Below are 26,603 nucleotides of genomic sequence, written 5' to 3'. Positions count from 1 at the left end.
TGCCCCCCTTATCTGTATGCACTAAAGATAAGCTCCCCCACCACCACCAAACCGAAGTGTTTGTAAAAGCTGCAGCCTCCCCAAAGTACACATAGAGAGCTTTTTGCACTTTTGTTTCTTTATCTTGAAGCAATGATCTCACCCTATGGTTAATTCATTTATATCTTCAACTGAGGAACATTATAGTCATTCAATCCACTGGGCACAATTTGATTAACATGCTTGGACTTGGGAAGGCCAGTTATCAGCAACACTCTAGGGTGAAGAACTGTCAGACGGCTCAGTATATGTTGATTTAGCGACATGATTGTATCTCCAAGGTGGGAGGGTTGGGTGGGGAGGGAGAGCACAGGAGAAAACTGTGGCTGCTCCCTTCATTGAACACAGAAACATCACCCCAGGGAGGTTACTCTTAGCTCACGGTTAGAATTCTCCAGCGTACATTCAAGAGTTTTCTATGGCCTATGCAAACCAACTCCTTGATAACAAATTACCCAAACTACCACATTACATATTTTATTTATTTATCCAACCACTTCTAGAACAGCCACCTCCATGGCAGGACAGGGAATAGTCAGAGCAGTGATTCTGGCACAAGAAATGGTCTCCAAAATCTCAAAAGATCAGACCATCTGGTCAGGTTACTTATTAAGTTCAACATTCAAGATTATTAAACAGACAGCCTCACCCTGCTATTGTTAACCGGGGATGGGCTAGAGAGATGCCACATCATTATGGGTACTGCCATGCCCTTTGGATAGCTTTGTCCTCAAAAACAGCAGAAAGCAGCCACTGTCCCTTCTTGCTGTTTTCCAAAAACCTGGACAGACCAACAGCAGGTTGTGGACAAATTCCCCAGGATCTGGTTCAGAAGCCACAGCACAGTGAAATGCTAAGTATCTGACTTCTGATCTCAGTGGTTCAGAATCGTTTCAGCCTGAGGTGTCTTTCCCAGAGCCTTGCTCATAGTAAACATCTCATCACCTCTTGGTAGTATTCAATGGCATTTCAAATCTGACTCCGCAATTAGAACACATCTCTTTCACATACTAGCCATCTGCACCCAAGCAGAAGAGCTGCTCACAATAGCCCAGGAGTCCTCAGGGCCTTCTACAGTTCTGTACCCAGGAAGGATGGAGGAGGCAGAGGCACTTGTCATCCATCCTGGCCAGCAGTTATGAAGTCCATCAGGAAGTCAGCCCTAGATGAAACATTTTCTACAAAGAGCAGCCGATAGCAATCAGGCAAGGATCAAGACTCAGATAGTCGCTTCTGAATTTCAGCCACAAGATTTTCCCGTTTAATGGCCACCTGAAACATAAGAGAACCCTCATGTGACAAACTAAGAGAGTGATACCAGCTCCTTAGCCACTGCATTTCCAAATTTATTTTACTCTGTATCTGCTCCCACTACTTATGCAACCAGTAGAGAATAGTATGGGCTTCAAGCTGACCTGGAGAATGTATGCCCTCGAGACTAAAGGGATTCAAATGCCCAATCTGTGTCTATTTTGTGCATTAGTCTCAAAACATCCATTAAGATTTCATTTTTCCTTCTTCTGCCCACCTAGCCAATATCATTGGCTACAATGGTTGCCTAGGATGGGTCTTCATTCATCTCTATCCTATTAACCCTGGAGACATTTCCTCAGACAGAAACATATTTCTTAAAGAATCTTAAAAAGAATCTAGAAACACTCGGTCCCTTCTATTTCTGCCTGACGCACTCACCTCCTCCCTGCTGGCAACTGAACGAAGCTTGATGACCCCTTCCTGCAGTTCTTGCTCACCAATAATGACCACCAGTGGGATGCCCATGTTCTCACAGTAGTGCAGTTGGGTTAGTAGTTTGGGATTGTTCTTATACAGCAGCTCTGCCTGAAAAAGATGAAGGTAGAGTAGGGGCTTTAGAAGTGACCACACAACTCAAGCCCCAGGAGCAAGCATTTCCAAAGAAATAAATAGCTAGCCATCCTACCCTAAGAAGACAAGTCTAGTGAAGACTGGCAAGATCTTGAGTTCTACCCGAGGCCTAAAGTAAAGTGGGCCTGGAGCCTGAATTCCCCCTCCACACTTAGACAGTCTGGATGTGAGCTCCACCATACCTTGATCCCCGCATCCCACAGCTCGGCAATTAGCTTCAACCGTTCTCGGAGAAAGTTCTTCTGTGGAGTGGCCACAAACACTTGAGTCTCTGTGGTCCGTACCTTTTCACCAAACGTCTAATAAAGAGAGAAAAGAAAGTAAAACTAATAAAAAATTCCTTTGCACCAGTAACTCCAAAAGAACATAAAGAAAAATAGCTCAACTGCACCTCCAGAAATGTGATAGTTTTCAGGCCTCCAGCCCCACTCCACCCCTACCTAGGACCTACCTTCATCCTCTGCTCCACAATGGAGAAGATTCGCTCTATCCCAATGCTGAGCCCCACACATGGCACCTTGTGGCCCTTGGGGTCAAACGTGCCCACTAGCCCATCGTAGCGTCCACCAGCAGCCACGCTGCCCACATTCAAGGGCTCCTCCTGAGCCTGTGCTGGGTTCTGGAGCAGCACTGCTTCATAGATCACTCCTGTATAGTAGTCCAGGCCCCGAGCCAGGCTTAGGTCAAAGGAGATCTGTGGGTACCAGGCTATAGTAAGTCCCAGACAAGACCGAGGACCCTGAGAACCCCAGAGCTCAGCAAGAGGTTGACTCCCAGCTCAGCTTACCTTCTCAGCAATTCCAAATAAAGTCAGGTATTCAAAGAGCAGCTTCAGGTCCCCCAGACCCTCTAGGGCCTGTTTGTTCTGAGACAGTCTGGGATCTTGGAACATTTGCTCTACCAAGGACACCCCACCTGAGGAGACATAGAGAAATAAGGTCTGTGCTATTTACCCAGATGTGTTTCATCTGGATTTATCTCTAATGTGCTCTAGCTAGTCCTCCTCCTTTTCTTAAAAGAAGAAAAAAGATCCTCATCTTTTATGACCAGACTCTCCTCCTCTGCCTCTACCTTTGCCATCTGAAGACATAAGGTAGTTACAATAAATAAAAGGGGAGTTAAATTCAGGCCAGGCTCTGGAGCTTAGCACATCTCCAGAAAGGAGCTGTTTCAGAGGTAGAAGTTACATACATATCACCCTCACTTCTGTTCTGCCATATAGCTCTGAAGCCCTGGTTCTTACCATGACATTGGACATAGTCCCCAATTTGATCAGCCACTTCAGGAGCCAGGCCTTTCTTTGCCACCATCTCATGTCTCACATCTTTCCAAGATACCTGCACAAACACCCAAACATTAGCCCAGCCCCAAGCTCCTTCTTTCTCTATCTGGCAAAAGACATTTCACTTTCAGTATACGTGTCACGAGTACCTAACACGATGCTCAGCAAAGTCAGAGAAAGCTTAGGCAATCAGCCATAATCCCCACTGCACAGCAAAACTCATGTCTTGCTTCAGAATGTCTTACCTTCCTCCCATAAATAGCTCACTTCCAGCCAATATCTCCTTATTTTTATCTAGGGGTATAGATTTGAGGGCAGGACAGACACTCTAATAGGGTCTACTGAAGCATGTCCTCTTGGTTACCTTGTCTAGTTTGTCTATCGAGGAGCAGATGGCATGGAACTTGCTTTCAGGAACACCACAGACAGCAAACATCCCATCCAAAATCCGCCGGTCATTGACCTGTGAACTCAGTGGAAATAACCCAGGTGCCTTGTCAATGCCCTTTCCCTCAAAACAATGGCAGTCCCTACTCCACTGACTCAAAAAGGGATAGAAAGGAAATGTCACAGGATGTCTATATAGATATATATGAAATGCAACAGCTGTACTAACAGAGTCCTAGAGCTGCAGGCGTAAAGGCTGGGGTGACCTATGTTTTGGGACAGCATCAGGCCAAATCCGACTTCTCCCCTCAGTCCTCAGCCCTGGCCTCACCTTAATGAGAAAGTCCCCCAGCTGCAACCCACTCAGGATTTCACAGATGATCTTCAAACACTCTGCATCAGGGATCATAGGGTCAAACTGACCAGCAATGTCAAAATCCTATAGCAAAGAAAAGGCAGGAAAAAAAAGAATCTCCACTGAGCAGCCGGTTCCCAGGTCGTGGCCTCCAGAACTATCAAACCATGCTCCATCCTTCAGGCCACTTACACACTGGCAGAACTCCCTGTAGCGGCCTTGGACTATGGTTGGGCTCTCCCGCCGCCACACCTTTCCAACATGGTAGCGTTTCATCTTCTTCAGCTTGTTCATGGCCAGATAACGAGCAAAAGGGACCTCACATAAACAGGTTAAGGAGGAAGGACACTGCATCTCAAGCTTAGGCCCAGTGTAAGGATATTAGGGAGGATTGGGCCTCTATCAGTTGGATCTCATCCAAGAGGATGAGAACAAGCACCTTCTCTGTCTTGTTTCCCACTATCCCCAAGGCCTAGCAGTACGTAGCATTCAATATATATTGAATATTATCAAACGAAGGAATCCCACTTAACAAAACTACAAGTTCAGTAGCAAGCAAGGGATGCAGAAATAGAAATGACCCAAGAATTTTAAGTCTGGGCCATTCCCTCCCATTTGGATCCGTTCTCAACCATCTCAAAATGGTACAAACGCAATTTGCCTACAACTTCTACGTCAATGTTTCTTAAAATGTAGATCAAGGACCACCTGCATCTTTAATTACCCAGGTTCCTGTTTAAAATGCAGACTTCTACACCCCACTCCAGATATAGAATTAGGAATATCTGGGGCTGAAAGTCAGAAATCTGTGTTTCTGCAGGTTTTCCCAAGGGACTGCAATACACATTCAAGTTAAATGACAGTGCTCCAGGCCAGGCTCTGCTGGCAGAATTGCCTTCTGGGAGAAACTGGAATAAAGGCTGCTGCCACTAGACCTATATGGTCCCAGAGTCACTCTTGTCCCTTTTGTCAAACCCTTCTGGGTTTGGAAAGAGATAAGTCAGCCTCCAGCACTCAGAAGGATACAGTGAGGTCATAGCGCAGGGACAATAGCTCTCCACCCTGATCCTTCAGATCATAGATGAGCCCAGAGTCCTCTCCATACTTCTCAGTGAGCATTTCCTGCAGGGGTCAAACAGAAAGTGCCACAGTTCAAAGGAGGACTCCAGAACACAGGCTAGAAGCCCTTTGGAAAACTGAAGGCAGGTGAAAAATATGGGATTCCATTACTTTTTTTCTCTACTTACCTTGAGCTCAAATGCTGGGGTATCTAAACCTTTTGCACCATGACGTTTAAAGCAGCTTACAACCATATCAAGAATTTTCTCCCTCACAACCATCTGCTGGGGACTAAGATCTCTGGTGCCCTAGAAACCAAAAGCAGCCATAGTGAAAACAAAGACAAAAAACAAGTTCCTTTAAGACAAAGAGTTAAACTACATCTATAATCTAAGGTCTGGAGTTGAAATCTCTTTGAGTTCAGATAACGATAAGCCCCAGTACCTCAAGAATAGTGAAGATTTTTCTTTCTTTTAAGTAGTCTAAAAGGACATTCAAAAGGGTCAGGAACAGACAATCAGAGCAGAGGGCAGTCCTCCAAGGCACTCTAATGGGACAGCGTGGGGCAAAGGGAATTACCTTTGGGGTCTTGATAATAAAATTTGATTTCTCTTGATGTGGTTTCCGTTGGGATGTTAACACTGCCTCTGCAACCTGGCAGAAGAAGGAATATGAGATGTAGCTCCTCTTAAGACTGGCCAGACCTGTGACATGTCTGGCCCCGTGCTCCACCAACCTGCAAAAAGCTCTGGCCCTGAGCAACAGGAAGCTTGAACACTATTTTATCTATCCCCATCTCAGCCCCCCTCCAAAAACCCATCTTGTATCTAATACACACACACACACACACACACACACACACACATTGCCCATGTTCATATTTATAATATATATAATAAAACACACGAGATCAGGTCTATACCATACAAGCTTGTCTGAAAAAGTTTAAGCACCTGAGGATAATGAAGACAAACAACCCACCACTACCACCACCAATCATCTAATGATAGGGAGTAGTATGATCTTTTCCAGTTCTCAGTTCCTACTCAAAAAGCAAAAACAAAATTTTTAATAAGGTAGCAATGGTCATTAGGCTTGGAGACAGGGAAAAAGCAACTTGAAGGCAGAAGAGGACTAGCCCAAGAACAAAGAACATCCCTGGAATGAACAGGAATGGATTTGCTAATTGAACTAAAAAAAAAAAAAGAAAAAGAAAAACACTGAAAGGATGCTGTGACTGAAAAGTAATAACAAAGATCTGAACCCTCTTGTTCATTGTAGCACAAAGCATGTGCTGGAAAGACAACAGGGTCTTTCCCAAGGTAAAACAGAATCAGTGATGCTGTTTATTACCAGCAAGCTGAATACCCTTCCAGAAACAGAGAGAGTGTGGTACGGGTAGTTCCATACTTTGGCAGATTCTCTCCTCCAAAGGATGGCAGTTCAAGTCCACAAACCCTCTCCTGCCATTCCAAAATCTCGTGTTGAGATAAATTCTAACGTGAACTTAGTCTACTTAGGTTCGTTAATCATCTCAGTGGGAATATTTATATATTTTGCCTGAGAAATTTTAATGTTTCTGGCCCCAATCGGTTCAAATAAGGGATTGTGGACCTATATTAAAGTTCTCCCTTCCTATGTATCCATAGATAAATTATTTAACCTTGCAGTCTCCTTTTCCTCAACTGTATAATTTTAGGTATAATCCCAATCTCTCAAGATTGCTATGAGGATTAAATGACAAAGCATCTAAAACGTTTAGCTCAGACATGGGGGGCACCCAATAAAAACCGATTGTAATACTACTGGAGTACAAGCCGTCCATGCTTTCAGACCTGGAGATCTTGCCTCGACAAACCTGAGCTAGCTCAGGCTGGCTCACCTGGCCATGAGAATGGACCATCCGGATGCAGACAGCGCGAGGCGGCCGCCGGAGCTGGCCAAACAGCGCAGCCCAGGCCCTCCCGTGCAGGACTGCGAGCTGGGGCATCTTGCGGCAGGAGGCCGGCTTTCCGGTTCAAGAGACAAAGGACCTAGGAACGAGGCAGACTGGACCTCAGGAAGGGTGCAGAGCGCTGTATAGGAAACGCCCGAAAACCATGCAAGAGGCGACCGCTTCTGCACCTTCCAGATTCCGCAAGGTGGCTCGGGTCCTTTCAGTCTCCCTCTCATCTTGGGCACTTCCGGTAGGAGCCGGAAGTTGTTCTACTCGACGGAGGCTCTCTAGGCTTGCGCGCCAGCGACTCGACTGCCGGAAGTCATCCGAGCTGAGGCTGTGGCCACCACCACGGATTTGGACGTCAGGCCTCTTCAGTAAGCAGCCACTATGGCAGAGCGTGCGGCGTTGGAGGAGCTCGTGCGACTTCAGGGAGAGCGTGTACGGGGACTCAAACAGCAGAAGGCCAGCTCCGAGCAGGTGACCGAGGCCCCTGAGGAGGGGCCAACACAAGGCGGGGAGGAGGTAGAGCTGGGGTGGTCTGCACAGAGGACAGGGGTGTGGAGAAGAAGGGACCCGGCTGGTAGGGAGGACGACGGACGGACTGGGTGCTGAGGTGACCTGGGTAGGACCTGAAAGAAGCAAAGCTACGCCTGGGGACAGAGATCTGCTCCAGGTCCTGATGAAGGAGCGATACTGAATGAATGGCGGAGGAGGGAAGGGAGTAGCAGATGTGATAACCCAGCGACTACTTTCCTCCACAGATCGAGGAAGAGGTGGCAAAACTACTGAAACTGAAGGCACAGCTGGGCCCTGATGAAGGGAAACAGAAGTTTGTGCTCAAAACACCCAAGGTAAATGTCCTTCCTTGAGAGAACCTCTGAGAGGGTTCCTGATTCCACCCACAAGGACATATATGCCTGCTTCCCGGAACCAGGTCACTGAGGAGGATCTGAAATGCTGCAGAGGAAACAACAGTTGCTCTGGGCACGGGGATGGATTGAACTCTATCTGAGTCATTCTGGGATGGCAAAGTGATGGCAGAAACGAGGCCAGCTGGATGTGTAGGGGAGTACGCCTGCTACTGCTACTCCTCCTTTTATTCAGTAATTACTTATTGAGTGCTTGCTATGTGCCTAGCACTGTACAATCCAGTGAATATAGCATGATGAACAATATACCCTGCCCTCACAGAGCTTACATTCGACTGAAGGAAATAGACTTCATACAAGTAATCCTGCACGTGAATATATAATTACAAATTGTGATAAGTGATACAAAGACATAACAAGGATGGTCTCAGAAAAATAAGAACTGGGGAGTCTGAGAAAGTCTCACTGAAGAAGTGATACACTAACCGACCTAACAGATGAGTGGAAGATAGCCAGGGTAAGAGTGTGAGGAAGATAGGTCCAAGCAGAGTATGGAAACCCTAAAGCAAGAAAGAAGCCGGGTGGTTTCCAGGAACTAGAAAAAGACCTATATGACTAGACCCAAATAGAGGAGAGCAGAGTGGAATGCAGTTGGAGAAGATTTCTAGCTCAGCCTCTAAGATTTCAGTTGAGACGCTACTTCCTGTAAGTTCTATAAATGGAACTATTTACTCCTTCATCTGGGTTCCTTTGGCACTTCATATGTATTTCTATTATTGTATTTATTGCTGACTTTTAGTTATTTACATGGTTTTATTTATGCTGAGAGGCTGAAGCCAGAGTGCCTGGAACTAAGTAGGTAGTCAATGAATGTATGGGAAATTGAACTCCAAAGAAGAGGGAAGATAATCTGTCTTCCTTGTATTGAGATTTCTCCTTTGAAGGCTAATTCTTTGACCCTCTAAATTCATTGAGCTATTCTTTTCTACACACAACTCATTTCAAAGATTAAGGAGACAGTGTAAAATCCCAAGGCAGCGATCATCAGTAGTTATTCAAACTATTAGTACACATAAAGCACATCCACTACATTTCAAAATAGGAAAAATGCTGTGCCATTGTGAGTTTTAAGATGATCTTTTCACAGAACACCTTTTTTATTTGAAAGACAAATTATTAAGGAAAAAGTAAAGGTGAAAAGATTAATGGGGAATTTATAATTGATTAGGCTCGCCTCACTTAAACCCAATGATCAGCCTTAACATAATAAAAATAGGACGACCAGACATTCACATTACGTTCCTCCTGAGGTGGTGTAATAAATACACAGCACCATCTATTTATTTGCACCATTCTTGCAAATAAAAATTGAACCAGAATCTAATCAGGTCTTCTTCCAGTTTACTGAAAATATGGGAGATGGAGGATTGTTAACCAAATCTAACATGTGAAAAATTCTTTAGGACAAATGACTCAATTTCCTCAACAAATAAATGACATTTTTTCAAAAAGGAAAGGAAACTGTTGAACTATTTAATGATAGACATCAAACATGTCAACCAAACACAATGCATGGACTTCATTTAGAATCTGATTCAAACAAACCAACCATAAAAAGATATTGAGGCAATCGAGGAAAATTAAACACGGCTTGGGCATTAGATAATAACAAAGGGTTGGTGTTAGTTTTGTTGGTTGTAATTAAGGTATTTTGTGTGTGTGTGTGTGTGTGTGTGTGTGTGTGTGTGTGTAATCTTTATATGTTAGAAAATCATTCTGAAATACTTATGGATGAAATGATAAGATTGATTATTTGAGATTTGCTTTACGGAAAAAAAATGTTGGGGCTTAGATCAAGTAAGAATAGCAGATGCTGATGGTAGTTGAAGCTGAGTAATAGATACATGGTGGTCTTTTGTACTATTCTCTATAATGTATGTTTGAAAAATTCCATAATATAATGTTAAAATGAGATTATACTGGAGAGTTATTATCCACTTTAGTTTGAACACACATTTAGTTGAAACACATTTCTTGATGTGTGATTCATGTTAATAACAGAAAACTCAGTATCATGGGGGCAGTAGTCTTTCAAGTGTTCTTCATGGTCAAAATTATTTTCAAAATGTTATTTGCCTTTTTTTACTTCATTTGCACTGAAGGTGCAAAAACACTGGTGATAGAACTGCTGGTGTCTTAACACAAATCAAGACAGTGGCATTAAACTATACTAATAGCCATTATGTTCTTTACTTTCATGCACTCACAGTAAAAAATAATCAGTTGCTCTTAATGTCCTTGATAAGACAGTAAAAATTATTAACTTTATGGAATCTCGATCCTTGAGTGTACTTTTATTAATATTCTGTGATGAAATGGGAAGTACACATAAAGCACATCCACTACATTTCAAAATAGGAAAAATGCTGTGCCATTGTGTGAGTTTTAAGATGATCTTTTCACAGAACACCTTTTTTATTTGAAAGACAAATTATTAAGGATTGGGGTATTTGGCAGACATTTTCACAAAAATGAATGAAGTGAGCCTTGTCACTGACCACCACAAGTAGTGATTTCACTTCTCAACATCCTATGATTCATCTATAAAATGTATCTGCCCAGCTCATGTCACAGGGCTGTCAGAAACAAATTAGAGCACAATTAGTATTCGTTAGGATTTTTTTTTCTTAGTTATTTTGGAAAAGAATGTAAAATTTGGAGCTCAGCTAGTTAAGCCAGTTTGAATTCGTTATGTGCCTGTCATTGAGTAGGTGTTTCCTGTTAGGCAGGAAAATGTTACCCAAGAAGAGTTTTTAGGAAAATGTCTCAGAGAATAGAGTTCTAAGAATTCTACAAAACGGAACCAAGCTGAAAAGGGAATGGAACCTAGAACAGTGATAGTAAATGGGTGTGGTGATTAATAGGGAATTGTTATACTTGTTTTACAACTCAGTAGCCTGTAGGAAAATCTAAGTTTGGGGCAACATTTGCATTTGTCATTGCTGAGGTCATGTTTTTATATTTCTAGACCTTATTTGTTGTTTTTAAAACCTATCCCTGCTTCTTTGGCTGATTTTGACTCCAAGGGCACAAGAGATTACAGTCCCCGGCAGATGGCAGTTCGGGAGAAGGTGTTTGATGTAATCATCAGCTGCTTCAAGCGCCATGGTGCAGAAGTAATTGATACACCTGTATTTGAACTAAAGGTGAGAGATGAGTGAGGAGAAATTGCGTGGTGGGAGAGTGGGCATATGAACAAGAGGATGACAAGAGAATGAGGGCCCCAAGTTCTCTACTATTGTGGACAAAGACCAGTCAATATTTTTCTCCAGTGAGATGGGGGACGGGATGGCTTAGAGGGAGAGGCTCTGCTTTTTACTTACCTTTGTTGTAGCCAACAGCTTTCAAAAGAGCCCTTCTTAGGAGTGGAAGTTACAGCTTCTATCCATATTGAATTCCATGGCACCTACTTGAGATGTTTTCTAGATACAGGCTAACCATACATATAAAGTATAAATATGCAACCAGTCTCCTATTAACGGACCCTGAGATTGTTTCCAGTTCTTTGCTATTAAAAAATAAAATGGGGTGGCCGGTTAGCTCAGTTGGTTAGAGCGTGGTGCTAATAACACCAAGGTTGCTGGTTCGATCCCCACAGGGGCCACTGTGAGCTGTGCCCTCCTAAAAAAAAAGTCAGATCAGTTCTTAGAATGGACTGATACATTAAAAACAACAACAACAACAAAAACAGATTGCATTACTCCCTGCTTAAACCCCAGTGACTCCCATCGCATTTATAATAAAATCCAAACCCTACCCAGCCTTATAAGGTCCTACGTGATCTGGCCACTGCCCACTTTTCCCACCTCATCTCGAGGTTCTATTCTTCCCCTTGCCCACTATGCTTCTCTAGTTTCATTCTATTCCTGGAACACACTAAATGTTTATCTCAGGGCCTTTGTTCTTGCTCTTCTCTCTTCCTGAATTCCCTTTTCCCCTGGCTCTTTGCATGACTTTAATTTCAGTTTAAATATTACTGATTTTAATTTTAGATCTCAGCTGAAATGCCATTCTTCAAATAATCCTCTCCAGCTACCTTGTCTAAAGTAGCCCTTGTCTATCACATCAACCTGTTTTATCTCCTTTAGAGCAGCAATGACTATCTGAACTTATGTGTTAATGTTTCCTTGCATTAGTGTATTGCCTGTTTCTTCTCACTAGTATAGAAGATCCGTGAGGACATGGACTGCCTTTGTCTTGTTCACTGATGTATATTCAGTGCTTGAAACAATGTCTGGTACTGGTGGGCATGTATCTGCAGGCTACATTCATAGAAATGGAATTGCTGGGCTGAAAGGTTGTACTTATGTATATCTTAACCGACTGTATTAGTTGCTAGGGCTGCCCTAACAAAGTACCATAGGCTGGGAGGCTTAAACAACAGACATTTATTGTCTGGAGGCTAGAACTATGAGATAAGGTGTCAGCAGTGTTAGTTCCTTGTGAAGACCATGAGGGAAGGATCTGTTGCGGGCCTCTCTATGGCTTGTAGATAGTGTCTTTTCCCTGGATCTTCATATCATCTTCCCTCTGTGTCCAAATGTCCTCTTTTTATAAGGATACAATTTTATTGGTTCAGGACCCACCCTAATAACCTTATTTTAGCTTAATTATCTCTTTAAAGACCCTGTCTCCAAATACAGTCACATTCTGAGGTTACTGGGGAATAGGACTTCAATATATGAATTTTGAGGGGGACACAATTCAGCCTATAACATCAACCAAAATATGAGTGTTTCTGATTCTACACACTGGGAATTTTCAGGCTTTTTAAATTTTACCAACTGGTAGGTAAAATAAGTTATCACCTTGTTGAAGACATCACAGAGCAAAGGACTGCTTTTGACATTGTTCAAATCTTAAGCATCATAAAAGCATTTGTTTGTTGATCTAATAACCCACTCCTAGGAGTTTATCCTCAGAAAAAATATTCAAAAGAGTATGTACCCAAATATATTTATTAAAATGTTATGGAACATTTTAAACAGTTGGAATAATCTAAACATCTAAAGTGTAATCCTAGGAAGGAAATACAGAGCTACTTCTCACTGGAATATTGTGCAGCTTTAAAATAATACTTCAGCTTTGTCACACAATGGAAATAGTGATGAGCGGAAAACAAAATTGATGTTTCCTTTTGATTACAACAGAATCAAATACATAAGCATTGGGATAGAAAACAGGAAATATAGACAAGTTGAAATCAGTCATGTTAGAATGGTGGGTTTTTGTTTTCCAACTTCCTATTAAATTGTATTTATCATTGTGACCACGTGTCTATGTTTTCTCTAGGAAACACTTACTGGAAAGTATGGAGAAGACTCTAAGCTTATCTATGACCTGAAGGACCAGGGTGGGGAGCTGCTGTCCCTTCGTTATGACCTCACTGTATCTTTCTAAATCCAGGTTCTGGACACTTTGGATGGATCAGCCCTCTCTGGGCTGGGGCTGTTCCTAGCCTCAGGTTTGGGGACACCAGGTATAGGTGGGATCAAAGATGACGCCTTTGGCAGTCAGGGGAATTATTTCTCTAAAAATCAGGAGGGGAACTTTGGCTAAACAAAGCATAGCTTTAGAAGGCTTCTGACATCTGAGTGAGACTTCAGCTTTATGTCAGGGCCCAGTTCCAACTCTGCCAACAGTCCCCTGGTTCCAGAACACCTCTCCCCTGCCCAGTCCAGTGGATAACATTCTTAACTGACCAACACTAAGCTATGTCAGAGAGTCTTCTGCTAGAGATTCCACATGGGGCCCTTTTTCTGCTCCCTGGCCAATCTGCCCAGCCCCCTGCCATCCTCGGCATAGCCCAGGGGAGACACTACCAAGGTGAAAGGAGCCTTGATCTTTTTTGAGACTTCAGCTGCCCCTTGTGTTAACAAAGTTAATTTTTTCTGATGTTCAGAAATGCTGTTTTCATGGGTGGTGGTTTTACTGACACAGGGAGGGTCTAGACCCCAGTTTCTGTTGGTGATGAGAAGCAACTTCCAGACTGTAATAGGAGGGGCTCTCTCCTTAACTCTGTCATCAGGTTCCTTTTGCTCGGTATTTGGCAATGAATAAACTGACCAACATTAAACGCTACCACATAGCAAAAGTGTATCGGCGGGACAACCCAGCCATGACCCGCGGCCGCTATCGGGAATTCTACCAGTGTGTGAGTATGTGAGGCTGGGTGGGTCACTTGGCCCGCCCTCAAGCCAGGAGAACCTCCTGAGTGCCCCTGATGTCCTGACCCCCTGGATGCCCCAGACCATGCTGACCCTTAGGTTTCTTTACTATTTTCACATAGATTTCACAAAGGACCTGTGGGGAGGGGAGAACAGGGATTATTCCCCCCATTTTATATGTGACTAAACTTGAAGCTCAGCAGGATGAAGAGATCATAGGGCTAAGAAAGGCAAAGTCGGGACCAGAACTCTTGGTCCAGTGCTCTTCTTATTAAATCACAGTGATAGGATCACAGCAAAGGATGGGGAAATTGGATTTGAGGTATCAAATCCAGAATGGTAGGCAGAACTGCTGAATCGAGAAAAGGACTGAGGCTGTCTCGTCACCCCCACAGTGGCTTGAGGAAATAAGGAAAAGTAAATGAGTGAGATAATGAAGGAATAGCCCCAAAGGTAGATGGAAAGGAAACCAGGACTGGTAAGAGACATAAGAAATGCTGGGCTTTTCCTCTAGGCTGAATCAGAGAATGAAGAAGGTATGTGTGTGAGTGCAAACTGGTCTTTACAGAGGGAGACTAGAGCTCCCAGTAGTCCCCCCTTAAAAAGGTGAAATGCCTGACCCCTGTACCTGCCCCTCTCCCTGCAGGATTTTGACATTGCTGGGCAATTTGACCCCATGATACCGGATGCAGAGTGCCTGAAGATCATGTGTGAGATCCTGAGTTCACTTCAGATAGGCGACTTCCTGGTCAAGGTCAGAGCTGAACAGGGCTGGGAGGGCAAAGTAGGGTCTGACCTCTCACAGGAGAAGGTCCTTGTGCAGAGAGGCCAGTAGCCCAGTGACTGAGGCTATTGAGGGTCATGTAAAGAGATTCTGTCCTCACTATGCTTTGGGTCCTTACAGGTGAACGATCGGCGCATCCTAGATGGGCTGTTTGCCATCTGTGGGGTTCCTGACAGCAAGTTCCGCACCATCTGCTCCTCGGTGGACAAGCTGGACAAGGTAATAATCCAAACACCCCTTTGTTCCCCCAGGCCCCACCTGCCCTAAGAAATGGAAAACAAGATTAGGAGAGAGGGGCTTGCCTCCAGGCCCACCAAAGGAAGATCAGCCCCAGGATGTTAAACGGTTGCTTCTGCTCCAAGATTGCCCCCCTCCCTCCGAGGAGGGCTCACACTTGCTATATGGTGGGCAAGGTGCCCAGGGGTCCGTGACTGGTATCTGTCTGCCCAGGTGTCCTGGGAGGAAGTAAAGAATGAGATGGTAGGAGAGAAGGACCTCGCACCCGAGGTGGCCGACCGCATTGGGGACTACGTCCAGCAGCATGGTGAGGAACGAACTCTACTTCCGCAGCAGCCATCCCACTGTCCTCAAGCCTAAAGCTGAAACTCTTGTCTCTGTGTGTATGTGTGTAGGGGAGGGGGAGAGAGAAAGAGAACACACACACACACATACGTGCAATCCAAGCCAAAAAGGAGAGCCCCTACTTTTTCCTTCCTGACAGTCAGTCTGGCTCACAAATCTGTCTGTTTAGGTGGGGTATCTCTGGTGGAACAGCTGCTCCAGGATCCTAAACTATCCCAAAACAAGCAGGCCTTGGAGGGCCTGGGAGACCTGAAGCTGCTGTTTGAGTACCTGACCCTGTTTGGCATTGCTGACAAGGTGAGTCAGGTTGGGGGTGGGAGCCCTAGCTGAACTCGGGGGCTTCCCATCCTTATCCTCATGTGGTACTGACTGTTTTTGTCATCACAGATCTCCTTCGACCTGAGCCTTGCTCGAGGGCTGGACTACTATACTGGGGTGATCTATGAGGCAGTGTTGCTACAGACCCCAGTCCGAGCAGGGGACGAGCCCCTGGGTGTGGGCAGTGTAGCTGCTGGAGGACGCTATGATGGGCTAGTGGGCATGTTCGACCCCAAAGGGCGCAAGGTGCCATGCGTGGGGCTCAGCATTGGCGTGGAACGGATCTTCTCCATCGTGGAGCAAAGGCTGGAGGTAAGTGGATAGAAGGCAGTCTGTGCAAGTGGTGACATCCAAGCTATCATATCTTCTTTGATCTCCAAGGGGGCAAGCGGTGCTGCTTTGGGCAAGGAGCATCTTTGCAGAGAAATGGAGAAAAGATGGTCGCTGTCCTTCACAGACTCCCACCCCATTCTAGTCAGCTTTTAGGGATATTTAATCATTCTTTTTTCACAAAATCCCTTGCTGTGTGGGTCCCTACTTCCCTCAGAGCTGTCAGGAACTTAGGCTGGTATATCTAATGACCTGAATTTTCCTCACAATACAGAATACTTAATATTTTACTATTCTGTGCCAGGCACTGTGCTTGGTGCTTTTCATGCGTTACCTAATAAAATTATTTCAGCAACCCTTTGAGAGTAGCTACTGTTATCATTTAAATTTTTCAGATGAAGTTATAGATTATTACCTAAAGTTCTAAGTCTTTTGAGTGGCAGAGTCAGAATTTGAATCCAGGCAGTAACTCCAAAGTCTTCCTCCCAACCAGATGGCTGTCTTGACTCTCTAGTACCCAGAGTAACACCAGGGAAGCCCCTCATGGCCATAAGCGCTCTTTTGCTTCTGCTGCTCTTACCAGGCTGCTTGCATTTCATTCCCTGGGGAATGCTCTGGCAGAAACCTTCCCACTGCTCGCTCCATCCTTTTCTCTAGAGTGGAATCCACCTATGTGTCCCAATTGAAGTCACTGTTCCACTAAGCATCTTATGTTGTAAGAACTGTGAAAATAGGTTTCCAGAAAAAGACAAGGCAGCAGCAACATCCTCCCTTCCCCCCATCCACACACACCCTGGGTTGTGTCCTATGGCTGAAGTATAAGAGGCACAGTCTCTTGACTAGGCAGATGGTAAGTGGGAACTAGAATTGTCAGGGGTGATTGGATTGCCTGGTGGGCTCACAGTATCACTTCTGTGTGAATGTTCTTGTGGGCTTTTAAGGTACTAGATGGAGATGACCTAGAAGTAACTGTACATAAGCTACCTCTGCCCTTGCCCCTGGATTATTTATTCTGGCTACTCACGTGTACAAGCCAGTCAGTTCAGTTCTTGTATCTTCTAAGAGCTACCTTATGCCCAGTTGCTAGATGAGAAGACTGGGCCCCTGCCCTGGTGGAGCTCGCTGAGTTGGGCCTGGCCTCAGAATCCTGACAAGGGCCTGCTCTGTTTGCTTCCTGAACATGTTGTAAAGGGTAGCCCACTGACTCTTATCTGCACCTTGCCCAGGTTTTGGAAGAGAAAGTACGGACCACAGAGACACAGGTGCTTGTGGCATCTGCGCAGAAGAAGCTGCTGGAAGAGAGACTGAAGCTTATCTCAGAGCTATGGGATGCCGGGATCAAGGTACAGAAGGCAAGCCCCAGGGTGGCAGTAACCTTGGGAGTGCTAGGCACGGACTAAATAAAAGCTCACCCTTTGTGACCCTGCTATTCTGTGATTTCTTGGGGGTGGAGCTAAGAGCAAGGTGACAGCTTGGGCCCCCAGGAGGATGTCCCTGAGGATGGCAGAAGCCAGCCTTCATCTTCTGCCCCGGTCCCCTGCAGGCAGAGCTGCTCTACAAGAAGAACCCAAAATTACTGAACCAGTTGCAGTACTGTGAAGAGGCAGGCATCCCACTGGTGGCCATCATTGGTGAGCAAGAGCTCAAGGATGGGGTCATCAAGCTTCGTTCAGTGGCCAGCAGGGAGGAGGTAAGCAGGTGGATAAAAAGGCTGAGGGACAGGGAATGTATGCCATTTTGGTAGGCCGATGCCTACTCAAGACCTGAGCAAAGTACCCACTTGTGAAGGACTCAAGGGCTTAACCTGTTTCTGTGGTCATGGTAGGGTAAGATCTCCATCCCCACATATACCCTGTGTCTCTGGCTCCCCCAAGAATCACTGTCTACCCTGGGCTGTTTGATTGGGTTTCTGCTCCTTGCTGAGCCATGCCGGATGACTAGAGGAAGGAGTGGGCCCTCAGGGAGAAGTGGAGTGAAAGATGCTCATACCACTTTCTTCCCTCATCCTGGCCAGGTGGATGTTCGAAGAGAAGACCTTGTGGAGGAAATCAAAAGGAGAACAAGCCAGCCCTTTGCAGCTGCTGATTTGAGCAAACTGTCAAAGAACAGTGACACTGGCACCATTTAAGGCTAAGACAAAACTGCATATGTACTTCAACAGCTTTGCACACTTCTGTTTCCACCAGGAAGACCTGAAGAGTCGTCAGAACAGAGACTTTTTATTTTTATTATGATTTTATTGGTAATCACAGGCAAAAAGGCCGTGGGGGCTCAGGCCAGTCTGGCTTGCTTGTGGGCTACAGGTTCCCTGCCTGAGATGGCCTCCTCTGCAGGGCCCTACAGCAGATCCACGGACTGCTCCCCACAACCAGTTGCCAAAGGTCCAATAAAATGCCTCAACCACTGGAGCCTGCCTGTGTCTCTATTCCGTCAGAGCCTGAGCACTTTAGCAGTGGAAAATGGGGAGAAAGACTTACAGAAGGCGCCATCGGCTTTTGTCCAAGATGAAGGGTGCCTCTGAGGTTCTTGCCAACAGCGTCCGTACTTGCCGGTTTACCAACCATTTCTTAGGAGCTGGGGCTGCCCACAGACGCAACTACAAGGGTTTCTAGCTTGCACCTGAGGATTGGCGGGTTCTGCGGCGCACGTGCGGCGGATATCCCCACCCCCTTGGGAGGCGGGGTCGTGCTCAGAGCCAATGAGAGGTTAGGGAGGTGGAGGGGCTGGGAAGCTTCCAGATGTAGATAGGTTATATAGGGGGCACCAGCGGACCAAGCTGAGAGCCATGCAGTCCAAGCGCGAGTGTGAGGTGAGTGTTGGGCGATGAGGGTGTGGACGAGCCCCACCTGCGCAGGGAATGGGGGCGCAGGGAGCCCCAGCACTGCATGCGAAGTGGGGGCGGGGGCTGCGATCCGCGCTTCCAACGTGCCCTTTCCCCCTCAGCTGTGGTGTGAGAGGGTGAATCCAGAGAACAAGGCGGCGCTGGAGGCGTGGGTCAGGGAGACTGGCATCCGCCTGGTGCAAGTAAACGGGCAGAGGAAGTATGGCGGGCCGCCCCCAGGTACGCTAGCCCCAACCCTCGGCCTGCTGGGATTCACCAGCCTCGACGGCCGCGACGAGCCCCTCTGGGGGAGGAGCCTACCCCGAGGCTCCCCCGTCAGAAACCCCCAACTACCTCTTACCCCCTCCTCCAGCAAACGTGCAAATGGCTTGCCTGTGAGTTTACTCCCACTCGCCCCTGGAAGAACCGAGCCAGTTTTAAGGTGCACCTGTGTGCCAGCTCCGTTTTAGCTCAGTCACGCATTATGCCAACGACTTGGGGTGCGGGCGTTGGACTCATTTCACCGACGTGTGCTCACATGGTCCCTACCCCGCCGGGTCCGTGGGCCCCGAACCTCGGACGTCGCGGTGGATAACGGTGCCCCTCCCCCTCCCCCAGGTTGGGTGGGCAGCCCGCCACCTCCCGGGTCGGAGGTGTTTATCGGGCGGCTGCCCCAAGACGTGTACGAGCACCAGCTGATCCCACTGTTCCAGCGAGTGGGCCGCCTCTACGAGTTCCGCCTCATGATGACTTTCAGCGGCCTGAACCGTGGCTTCGCCTACGCCCGCTACAGCTCGCGGCGCGGCGCCCAGGCCGCCATCGCCACGCTGCACAATCACCCGCTGCGGCCCTCCTGCCCGCTGCTCGTGTGCCGCAGTACCGAGAAGTGTGAGCTGAGTGTGGACGGGCTGCCGCCGGCCCTGAGCCACCGCGCGCTGCTGCTTGCGCTGCAGCCGCTGAGTCCCGGCCTGCAGGAGGCGCTGCTGCTGCCGAGCCCCGGACCGGCTCTCGCGCAGATCGCGCTGCTCAAGTTCAGCTCGCACCGTGCCGCCGCCATGGCCAAAAAGGCCCTGATGGAAGGTAGGGGTGGAGACTGCGGGGAGCCGCGGGCTGGGGCAAACATGTTCTGCCGGCACTTTACAGATCAGCATGGCGGGTAAAATAGCGAGATTTTAGGGTCAGGAATGCCCTAATTTCTGACCTTATGCTATTTATTTGACCTCAGATTTTAAAATGTCCAGGGGTACTACCACTTACCTAAACTTAACGCTTCACTGGCATTATCTCCTGACTTAATCCTCAACATTCCAATGAAAGTAACGCAGAATGACGTCCCTCTTAATAGATGAGAATGTTTTAAGGCAAGGGGACTTGCCCAAGGCGGTCTGAGGCTTGTGAGAATTAAGCGGGTACTTAGCACATTCCTTGATTCATGGCAGGTATTCACAGTAAAGGTTAGCTATTATATGGTTATTAGGTAGACAAAGCCTGCATCAACCAGTACTCCTCCAACAGAACACAGAAGGTAGCAGTTATTACACCCCCTTTACAAATACAATGAAACCTTAAGATATTTCATTTGCCAGATATCACATCTCCAGGAAGTGGGAAGGCTAGAAATTAAAACAGGCTTGTGACTCTTCAGCTCCCTGGGGCCCGGGGCTAAGACCTGCCATTGTCTCTGCCTTCTTCCTACAGGGCAGTCACACCTGTGTGGAGAGCAGGTGGCAGTGGAGTGGCTCAAGCCAGACCTCAAGCAGCGACTCCGCCAGCAGCTCGTGGGTCCTTCACTGAGGTGCCTACAGCCAGAGGGCAGCCGATTGGCCCTGACCAGGGACAAGCTTGAGTCCCAAGGGGCTCGGGCTGCCCTGCAGCTGCTGTGCCAACAGATGAAGCTGGGTAACCCAGTGTTCCTCACTAAGTGCTTGGGCACAGGCCCTTCTGGCTGGCACCACTTCTGGTACCAGGTGGTGATCCCTGGGCATCCAGTGCCCTTCAGTGGCCTCATCTGGGTTGTGCTGGCCTCTGATGGGCAGGATGGGCATGAGGTGGCAAAAGATGCCGTGTCTGCACGGCTGCTGGAGTCACTGAGTGAGTCTGGGGCCAGCCCCCTGTGGTCTCCTGGGGCTGAGGCAGTTACCTTGGTTAAGCAGTGACCCCATCCTCTCCACAGGCAGCCGGAATGAGTAGGCAGAGCCTGTGTTAGTCCCCAACCCAGCAGGCCTGGGCAGCCACCATCTGATCCCCAACGGGGTAGAAGCATGGGCCCTGCCCTATGCCTAACAGCCTCCCAGCTGGAGCAGAGCCCCAGCACACCAGGGGACAGCTCAGGTTTGGCTAAGCTGTGGTGAGGGACCTTGCCCTCCCTCTCCCAGCCCAGGGTCTCACCTGACCCCATGGTTTTCTTGGTCTTTCTCTGTGTGGCACACACACACTCCTCCTACAGCTTAGCATGAACCTTCGCCTGTTTCCTTGATTTATCTTTGTTGATTTTTATTTGGGGCTGGCTGAGCCAAAGGGTCAAAAATATGCCTTTTGCCCCCACCACTTGGCATTCTGGTTTTGGTGTATGTAGATTGTTGAGTTTTTCTATGCTGGTTGTATTTATATTAAACCCCTGGTTGGTGTACACCTGTGTCCATACTGTCTTGCCCCAACTGTGGGTTTGTCTTACACTGGTAGCGTGAGCAGCTCGACTTCCCCACACCGGTGCCCTGAGCCTGTCTCTACCCATCTCTGCAGTGCATAATAAGGTATGATAAATGCATAGCCTCTGGGGATCCAGCCCGGACAGCAAAACTCTTGCCCAGTGAGGACCTGTCTTCAGCTTATCCCCTCAGTCACTGTCATCCTCACTCTTCTGTTCCTCCTCCCTCAGTCCTGCAAAGAAGTCATCGGTGCTCCAGGCTTTGCTGCTCAGCGCTTTGAGCGGCCTTCCTTTCTTTTTGCGCCGACGATAGTCATCCACCACCACAGATCGCAGCTGCGCCATGTCCCAAAACTTGAGGCGTTGGTCATGGCCACTGCTGGCCAGGAAGCGGCCACAGTGGGAGAGGGCCAACTCCTCCACAGGCTCCCCAGCATGCTGACCCACGCTGCCCACCACTCGGTTCGGCAGGATGTTCACAGCCCTGGGCAGAGAGAAGGGTGTTGGGTATAGGCTGGCTGGGCCTGCCCTTCCGATGAACTGAGGGCCAGCTTCTCTCACCTGATGACTCCATCGGTGGAGCCAGTGCACAGCAGACTGTCGGTGACCGGAACCATGCAGTCGATGGACTCGGCTCTCAGGGCAAACCGGTCACTTGTGGCCCCAAAGCCATTCCAGTTGAAGAGGTAGATGGTACCTTCACTGGAGCCACAAGCCACTTTCCTCCCACACTGCAGCGAAAAAGGGTAGACCATGTTTGTGGAGCAATGTCAGCCACGTCCCTACCACACACCCCTCCCATCACTCCCAGCTATACTTTCATGATCGTGACAGAGGTCAGGTCTCCAGACTGAGGTTCTGAAAGCAGCTCAAACCGGCGTCGCTTAATATTGAAGACACCAAGACAGCCATCCCCACTGTAGAGAGAGCAGAGCAGCAGGCTTGGCTGGAGGCTCCCATTGAGGGGGACACTTAATACAGGGGAGGGGATGCAGCTTTGAGGGTGCACCTGGCTGTCAGCAGCAGCTTCTTGTCTGGGTCCAGAGCCATGTCAGCAATGTACTCCTCATGCTGCCGCATATCCATTAAGGGGCCCTCCTTCCGCTGGTCCCAGAGCCGGATGCCACCTGTGTCATCCCCAGTAGCCAAAACATTCTCATCCACCAGCAGCAGACTGTTGATGGGGGCACTAGAGACACAGACGCAGAAGTTCTTGGAGCATCTTTGGCTCAGTAGGGAGCTATAAATCCTTACCCCTAATCTCAACACAGTTGGCTCCCCTTACCCGTGAGCCTTGGAAATGCGCCTTTCTAGTCGGCCCTGCTCCACATCTAGAACATGGATGGCTTTGTCCTTAGAGACAGTAACAAGTTCTGAGGGGAAAAGGTGCCCAGGTCATGGTGCTGCCCACTGCTCCCTTCTCACACCACATTACTGGCTGCCTTCCCTAATACTCACTCTGCCCATCTTCAGAGAAGATCACGGCCCGGCAGGACTTGAGGTGGTGACCCGAGGACCAGAGCTCCTTGTTTTCTCCCTCTTGGCAAGAGTAGGAAAAGCTGGGGAGAGCCGGAGGAGAGTGAGTGACACCAGACCCTGCCAGGGATGCATGGACTGTAGAGACCAAGCCGCCACCCTTCCACCCACCTAGGAGTTCCTGCTTGTGTACTTCTAAGCCCAAGGGGCTTCCCATCCCATGTTTTCATTTTCAATGAGCTTCATGTTAGGTCTTTTTCTCATTGGATATAAAAAGTACATTTGCTTGGGACTTCATTGTAACATTACCCCACCCCTGTTCACTCTTGAAAGCCCCAGCCTGGGGAAAGATGAGGTCTGGACCACTGTGAAATCCCAAAAATAGTCGTTAAATTAATGACAGAAGAGCACCAGAAGATGGAAATATACAGATTAGTAAGACCGAGCTCTTGCACTCCAGGAGCTAGAGAAAGCTACAATTAAGGCATATTGTGACCACATGCTGAAAAGGGGACAGAATAAAAATGGAGTTGGAGCAGAGACAACAGCCTGTAAGCTCAGCTTTGAGGCAAGCACCTGTCCCAGTCTGCCTCAGCATATCCTCCACAGGTTAATTACCAGTGAGCTCCAGGTGGGCAGAACTGGGTCTACTTACTGTTTGCTCAACCCTAGAGCCTAGCGTGAAAAAAAGCTGCTTAATAAACACTCAAATTTTGTAGTAGATGAGACAGGCATACAAATACATAAACCATTTATGATTACAAACCATTATGAAGTTTATGAGGGCAGGGTATCCGGTGCCAAGGCGGCACCTAATAGGTCATCTAATTTAGTCTAAGGCATGGAGGGAGAGTGAAGAGATGCTGAGAATTCAGGGATACTAGATACAAGTGAGGGAAAAGTTTTCCAAGCAGAGGGAATAATGTGCAAAGGAGCTGAGGCTTCAAGATACGTTATAAAGGATGAGGGAGCACAGAAAGCAAAGGGGAAAGCAAGCAAGGGTGGGCTAGAGGGTCAAGGCCCTGAGAGCCGGAGTAAGGAGTTTGGACTTAATCCTAAAAGCAAAGGTAAATTGAGGGTTTTAATCCAGGCAGTAGGGGAAGTGGTCGGACTTGTGTTTTAGAAAGATCTATTAAAGTGGGCAAGAAGCAAAAGCAGGGGCCCCACTGAGCCTGTTTCCGCTCAGTACAGTAATCCGGTGGGAAACAGTGCCCTGAAAAGCTTTCTTGTCCTGCTACTTACTGTCTCCGGGCTCCGTGACCACAGTACAGCCACTTTGTCTTCCTTTCCGTTGTTTCAAAACGTTTGTGTGCTAACTTATTTAAAGGCAAATGTTAATGAATAGGACCAGGTAAGTGTTGCAAAATTCGTCTCGCCCCAACTCTCCTCGTCCCAGCTCCACTCCTGAGGAGTTTCCAGACCCGACAGCCCACGCACCCACTGCGCTCGCCAAGCGCCGCCGTACACTTACACGAACACGTCCCCGTCCACGTCCCCCGCTGCCAGGAGGTCGCGGGCCGGATGGAACGCCAGCCCATTGGCCGGCGCTTCCAAAATGATGTCTTCGGGGGTGTCCCGGATCCGGGCCGGGACTTCCGTGGAGTCGGAGTCCTCCTCATCGCTCTTATGCTCCGCAGGCTTCTCCTCACACGTGCGGTCCATGCACCGGAGGATTCGGAGCCGCGGAGCAGCTGGGCGGCGAAGCCAAGAACGGGCGAACCGGAGGGAGTAGCGGCTCAGTGCGCCACTTCCGCGTTGGAGGGGCGGGTCCGGAAGTGGCGCCAGCGCGTTCTTAGTAACGGGGAAAGGCGGGTGGTTGAAGCTGGTGTGGGTGGAGCCACCTTAGTGGTTTGGCTCCCTAGCCAGGGGTGTCCAAACTTTTTTCAACGTTTTTCACCAAGGGCCATATGCAGTAAAATACACAAACAGCCGGGCCACTCACTCAAGGTGAAGTACGTATTGCCTCACCTGATTTATTTAAGTAAACTAAATATATTTTTGGAATTTGCTGCAGGCCAATAAAACATGGATCCCTGGCTGCAGTTGGCCCGAGGGCTGCAGTTTGGACACCACTGCACCTAGTCCGTTACTTCCCTGTGTTTCCACCACTTCCTGGGCCAACTAGACTGCACCACTGTCAATCCCCTCTTTAGTCACTTCAGGCAGGTAAAGTTGGAAACTGCGTTTAAGTACTTTCCCCTCATCCTGACCAATGCTAACAGTTTGGTACAACCTCCCTGTCAAACATAAGAAACATCCAAACCTAGAGAGAATTTTTATGACTTTATATGAGCCAAACTGATGACATATACCCGGGAGCAAGATCTCAAATGCTCTGGAGAATAACAGTTTTGCAGCTTCTTTTATGCATTTGTAATTAATGCATTAATGTAATGAATTTAAGGAAGATTACGTGAAGAGAGGAGAGAGCAAGGTGAGGATTGGATTACAGGATAATCAACAAGATTATGTGCTCACGTAAGGGTGGTTATTTCAAAGGTGTGTTAATAACCTAAATGCACAGAAGCAGTGGACAGGGCTTCCTTAAGACAAAGACAAACCTTTTACTAAAAAAGGTTGTATGTCTGGGGTGTGACCACCCACTATTACCTGCCCAACTAAAAATTTATGATCAGATCACCCTGTGTGAAGTTCCTTTCCTCAGAACCAGTTAAGGATTTTAGTGTGTTTGGGATCAGAGAGGGGGACGCCAGTCGTTCATGGCTTGGTGAAACCCAAGACCATGACAAGTGTCAGCCAGGTTGGTCAGGAAGCAGCAAAAGCCCATGCCCCGAGAATTTCACATGGAGGGTCATGGACAGCAGGCAACCCACGCTCGCATATGCTTAAGTTGCTGCTGTCCACGCTCAACATCTTCGTGGCTGAAGAAACAGCATCCTGCCCATTCCTACAATTAGACTGTAGACCCTCAGCAGGCCAGGCCAGCAGTGCTCAAAGCTGGCAAGGAGTTGAAGAGGAAAATGAGCACAACAGTTAATGTTTTGGACATTCTAGTTAAAGGTTCCACAAAGATAGGATCACTCTATGTGGTATGGCAGATGAGGACCTGTGCTCAGGAGAACCTTCTCACATGGCTGTGGTATTAAGCCTTCAGGACATCTTATACACTAGTGCCCAACCCCTTAACGAGAGGTAGGAGTGAGTTTAGGGACTTCAGAGAGGCTATATGTCCTGTGTGACTGGAAAGTTACTGTGTGGCGTTGGGAGTCCTTGTCACTCACTTTGTGGCCAACCAGAGGGTCTTGATCACTTCCACAAGGATTGGAGGTACTTGGCAGAAACTGATTATTTTTTTTAAAGAATTACTGGTACAGCAGGACTGTTGGCCTTTTATTTATTTTATTTTGGGGGGGGGAAGGGGAACAGGACTTTATTGGGGAACAGTGTGTACTTCCAGGACTTTTTTCCAAGTCAAATTGTTGTCCTTTCAGTCTTAGTTGTGGAGGGTGCAGCTCAGCTCCAGGTCCAGTTGCCGTTGCTAGTTGCAGGGGGCACAGCCCACCATCCCTTGCGGGACTCGAGGAATTGAACCGGCAACCTTGTGGGTGAGAGCCCCCTGGCCCATGTGGGAATCGAACCGGCA

General features: G+C 47.7%; 4 protein-coding genes across 7 annotated transcripts; 2 read left to right on the top strand and 2 right to left on the bottom strand.

The window, feature by feature from the left end:
* Nucleotides 1-105: 105 nt before the first annotated feature.
* Nucleotides 106-7,212, bottom strand: LOC308492000 (histidine--tRNA ligase, mitochondrial). 2 transcript variants are annotated; one of them, XM_081036251.1, is made up of 14 exons: nucleotides 7,131-7,188; nucleotides 6,889-7,039; nucleotides 5,586-5,660; nucleotides 5,195-5,314; nucleotides 4,974-5,069; nucleotides 4,140-4,265; nucleotides 3,924-4,031; nucleotides 3,570-3,668; nucleotides 3,167-3,260; nucleotides 2,711-2,838; nucleotides 2,375-2,617; nucleotides 2,106-2,222; nucleotides 1,732-1,878; nucleotides 106-1,311 (listed from the first exon to the last, which is right to left on the bottom strand). In XM_081036251.1, the coding sequence occupies exons 2-14, from the start codon at nucleotides 6,994-6,996 to the stop codon at nucleotides 1,252-1,254; spliced, it is 1,521 nt and encodes a 506-aa protein (XP_080892377.1). In that variant the 5' UTR covers nucleotides 6,997-7,039; nucleotides 7,131-7,188; the 3' UTR covers nucleotides 106-1,251. The 2 variants fall into 2 exon arrangements, with proteins under 2 accessions (XP_080892377.1, XP_080892376.1); XM_081036250.1 differs by having other exon boundaries at nucleotides 6,889-7,212.
* A 35-nt stretch (nucleotides 7,213-7,247) lies between these two features.
* HARS1 (histidyl-tRNA synthetase 1) lies at nucleotides 7,248-18,463 on the top strand. Of its 2 annotated transcripts, none has more exons than XM_081035886.1 (13): nucleotides 7,248-7,422; nucleotides 7,707-7,796; nucleotides 10,901-11,020; nucleotides 13,167-13,262; nucleotides 13,903-14,028; nucleotides 14,688-14,795; nucleotides 14,946-15,044; nucleotides 15,276-15,369; nucleotides 15,577-15,704; nucleotides 15,795-16,037; nucleotides 17,282-17,398; nucleotides 17,599-17,686; nucleotides 18,070-18,463. In XM_081035886.1, exons 1-13 carry the CDS (start codon nucleotides 7,333-7,335, stop codon nucleotides 18,138-18,140), a joined length of 1,470 nt encoding a protein of 489 aa, XP_080892012.1. In that variant the 5' UTR covers nucleotides 7,248-7,332; the 3' UTR covers nucleotides 18,141-18,463. The 2 variants fall into 2 exon arrangements, with proteins under 2 accessions (XP_080892012.1, XP_080892011.1); XM_081035885.1 differs by having other exon boundaries at nucleotides 17,599-17,745.
* Nucleotides 18,464-18,757: 294 nt separating this feature from the next.
* Nucleotides 18,758-21,032, top strand: DND1 (DND microRNA-mediated repression inhibitor 1; the record flags this gene model as incomplete). Its single annotated transcript, XM_081035887.1, has 3 exons — nucleotides 18,758-19,116; nucleotides 19,495-19,956; nucleotides 20,575-21,032. The coding sequence occupies exons 1-3, from the start codon at nucleotides 18,879-18,881 to the stop codon at nucleotides 21,030-21,032; spliced, it is 1,158 nt and encodes a 385-aa protein (XP_080892013.1). The 5' UTR covers nucleotides 18,758-18,878.
* On the bottom strand, nucleotides 20,335-24,760 carry WDR55 (WD repeat domain 55). Of its 2 annotated transcripts, XM_081035888.1 has the most exons (8): nucleotides 24,471-24,760; nucleotides 24,242-24,311; nucleotides 22,982-23,082; nucleotides 22,809-22,896; nucleotides 22,533-22,712; nucleotides 22,341-22,440; nucleotides 22,085-22,254; nucleotides 21,376-22,007 (listed from the first exon to the last, which is right to left on the bottom strand). In XM_081035888.1, the coding sequence occupies exons 1-8, from the start codon at nucleotides 24,616-24,618 to the stop codon at nucleotides 21,713-21,715; spliced, it is 1,152 nt and encodes a 383-aa protein (XP_080892014.1). In that variant the 5' UTR covers nucleotides 24,619-24,760; the 3' UTR covers nucleotides 21,376-21,712. The 2 variants fall into 2 exon arrangements, with proteins under 2 accessions (XP_080892015.1, XP_080892014.1); XM_081035889.1 differs by lacking the exon at nucleotides 24,242-24,311 and having other exon boundaries at nucleotides 20,335-22,007; nucleotides 24,471-24,758.
* Between the last annotated feature and the right edge of the window lie 1,843 nt (nucleotides 24,761-26,603).

This window comes from Rhinolophus hipposideros (assembly GCF_964194185.1).
Source record: "Rhinolophus hipposideros genome assembly, chromosome: 23".
In the NCBI taxonomy this organism is placed as follows: domain Eukaryota; kingdom Metazoa; phylum Chordata; class Mammalia; order Chiroptera; family Rhinolophidae; genus Rhinolophus; species Rhinolophus hipposideros.
This window is presented reverse-complemented; position numbering and strand designations above follow the sequence as displayed.

What these genes read in the sequence shown, in the direction of transcription:
- LOC308492000 (XM_081036250.1), bottom strand. Translation starts at nt 6,996, where the DNA reads ATGCCCCAGCTCGCAGTCCTGCACGGGAGGGCCTGGGCTGCGCTGTTT. An exon ending in TTATTATCAAGACCCCAAAG is followed by an intron (nt 5,315 to 5,585) that starts GTAATTCCCTTT and finishes TTTGGTTTCTAG; the next exon opens with GGCACCAGAGATCTTAGTCC. An exon ending in TGTGGGATGCGGGGATCAAG is followed by an intron (nt 1,879 to 2,105) that starts GTATGGTGGAGC and finishes CATCTTTTTCAG; the next exon opens with GCAGAGCTGCTGTATAAGAA.
- WDR55 (XM_081035888.1), bottom strand. Translation starts at nt 24,618, where the DNA reads ATGAGGAGGACTCCGACTCCACGGAAGTCCCGGCCCGGATCCGGGACA. An exon ending in GTGGACGGGGACGTGTTCGT is followed by an intron (nt 24,312 to 24,470) that starts GTAAGTGTACGG and finishes TAAATAAGTTAG; the next exon opens with CACACAAACGTTTTGAAACA. An exon ending in CGCATTTCCAAGGCTCACGG is followed by an intron (nt 22,713 to 22,808) that starts GTAAGGGGAGCC and finishes CTGTGTCTCTAG; the next exon opens with TGCCCCCATCAACAGTCTGC.
- HARS1 (XM_081035885.1), top strand. Translation starts at nt 7,333, where the DNA reads ATGGCAGAGCGTGCGGCGTTGGAGGAGCTCGTGCGACTTCAGGGAGAG. An exon ending in CACCTGTATTTGAACTAAAG is followed by an intron (nt 11,021 to 13,166) that starts GTGAGAGATGAG and finishes TGTTTTCTCTAG; the next exon opens with GAAACACTTACTGGAAAGTA. An exon ending in ATCGGGAATTCTACCAGTGT is followed by an intron (nt 14,029 to 14,687) that starts GTGAGTATGTGA and finishes CTCTCCCTGCAG; the next exon opens with GATTTTGACATTGCTGGGCA.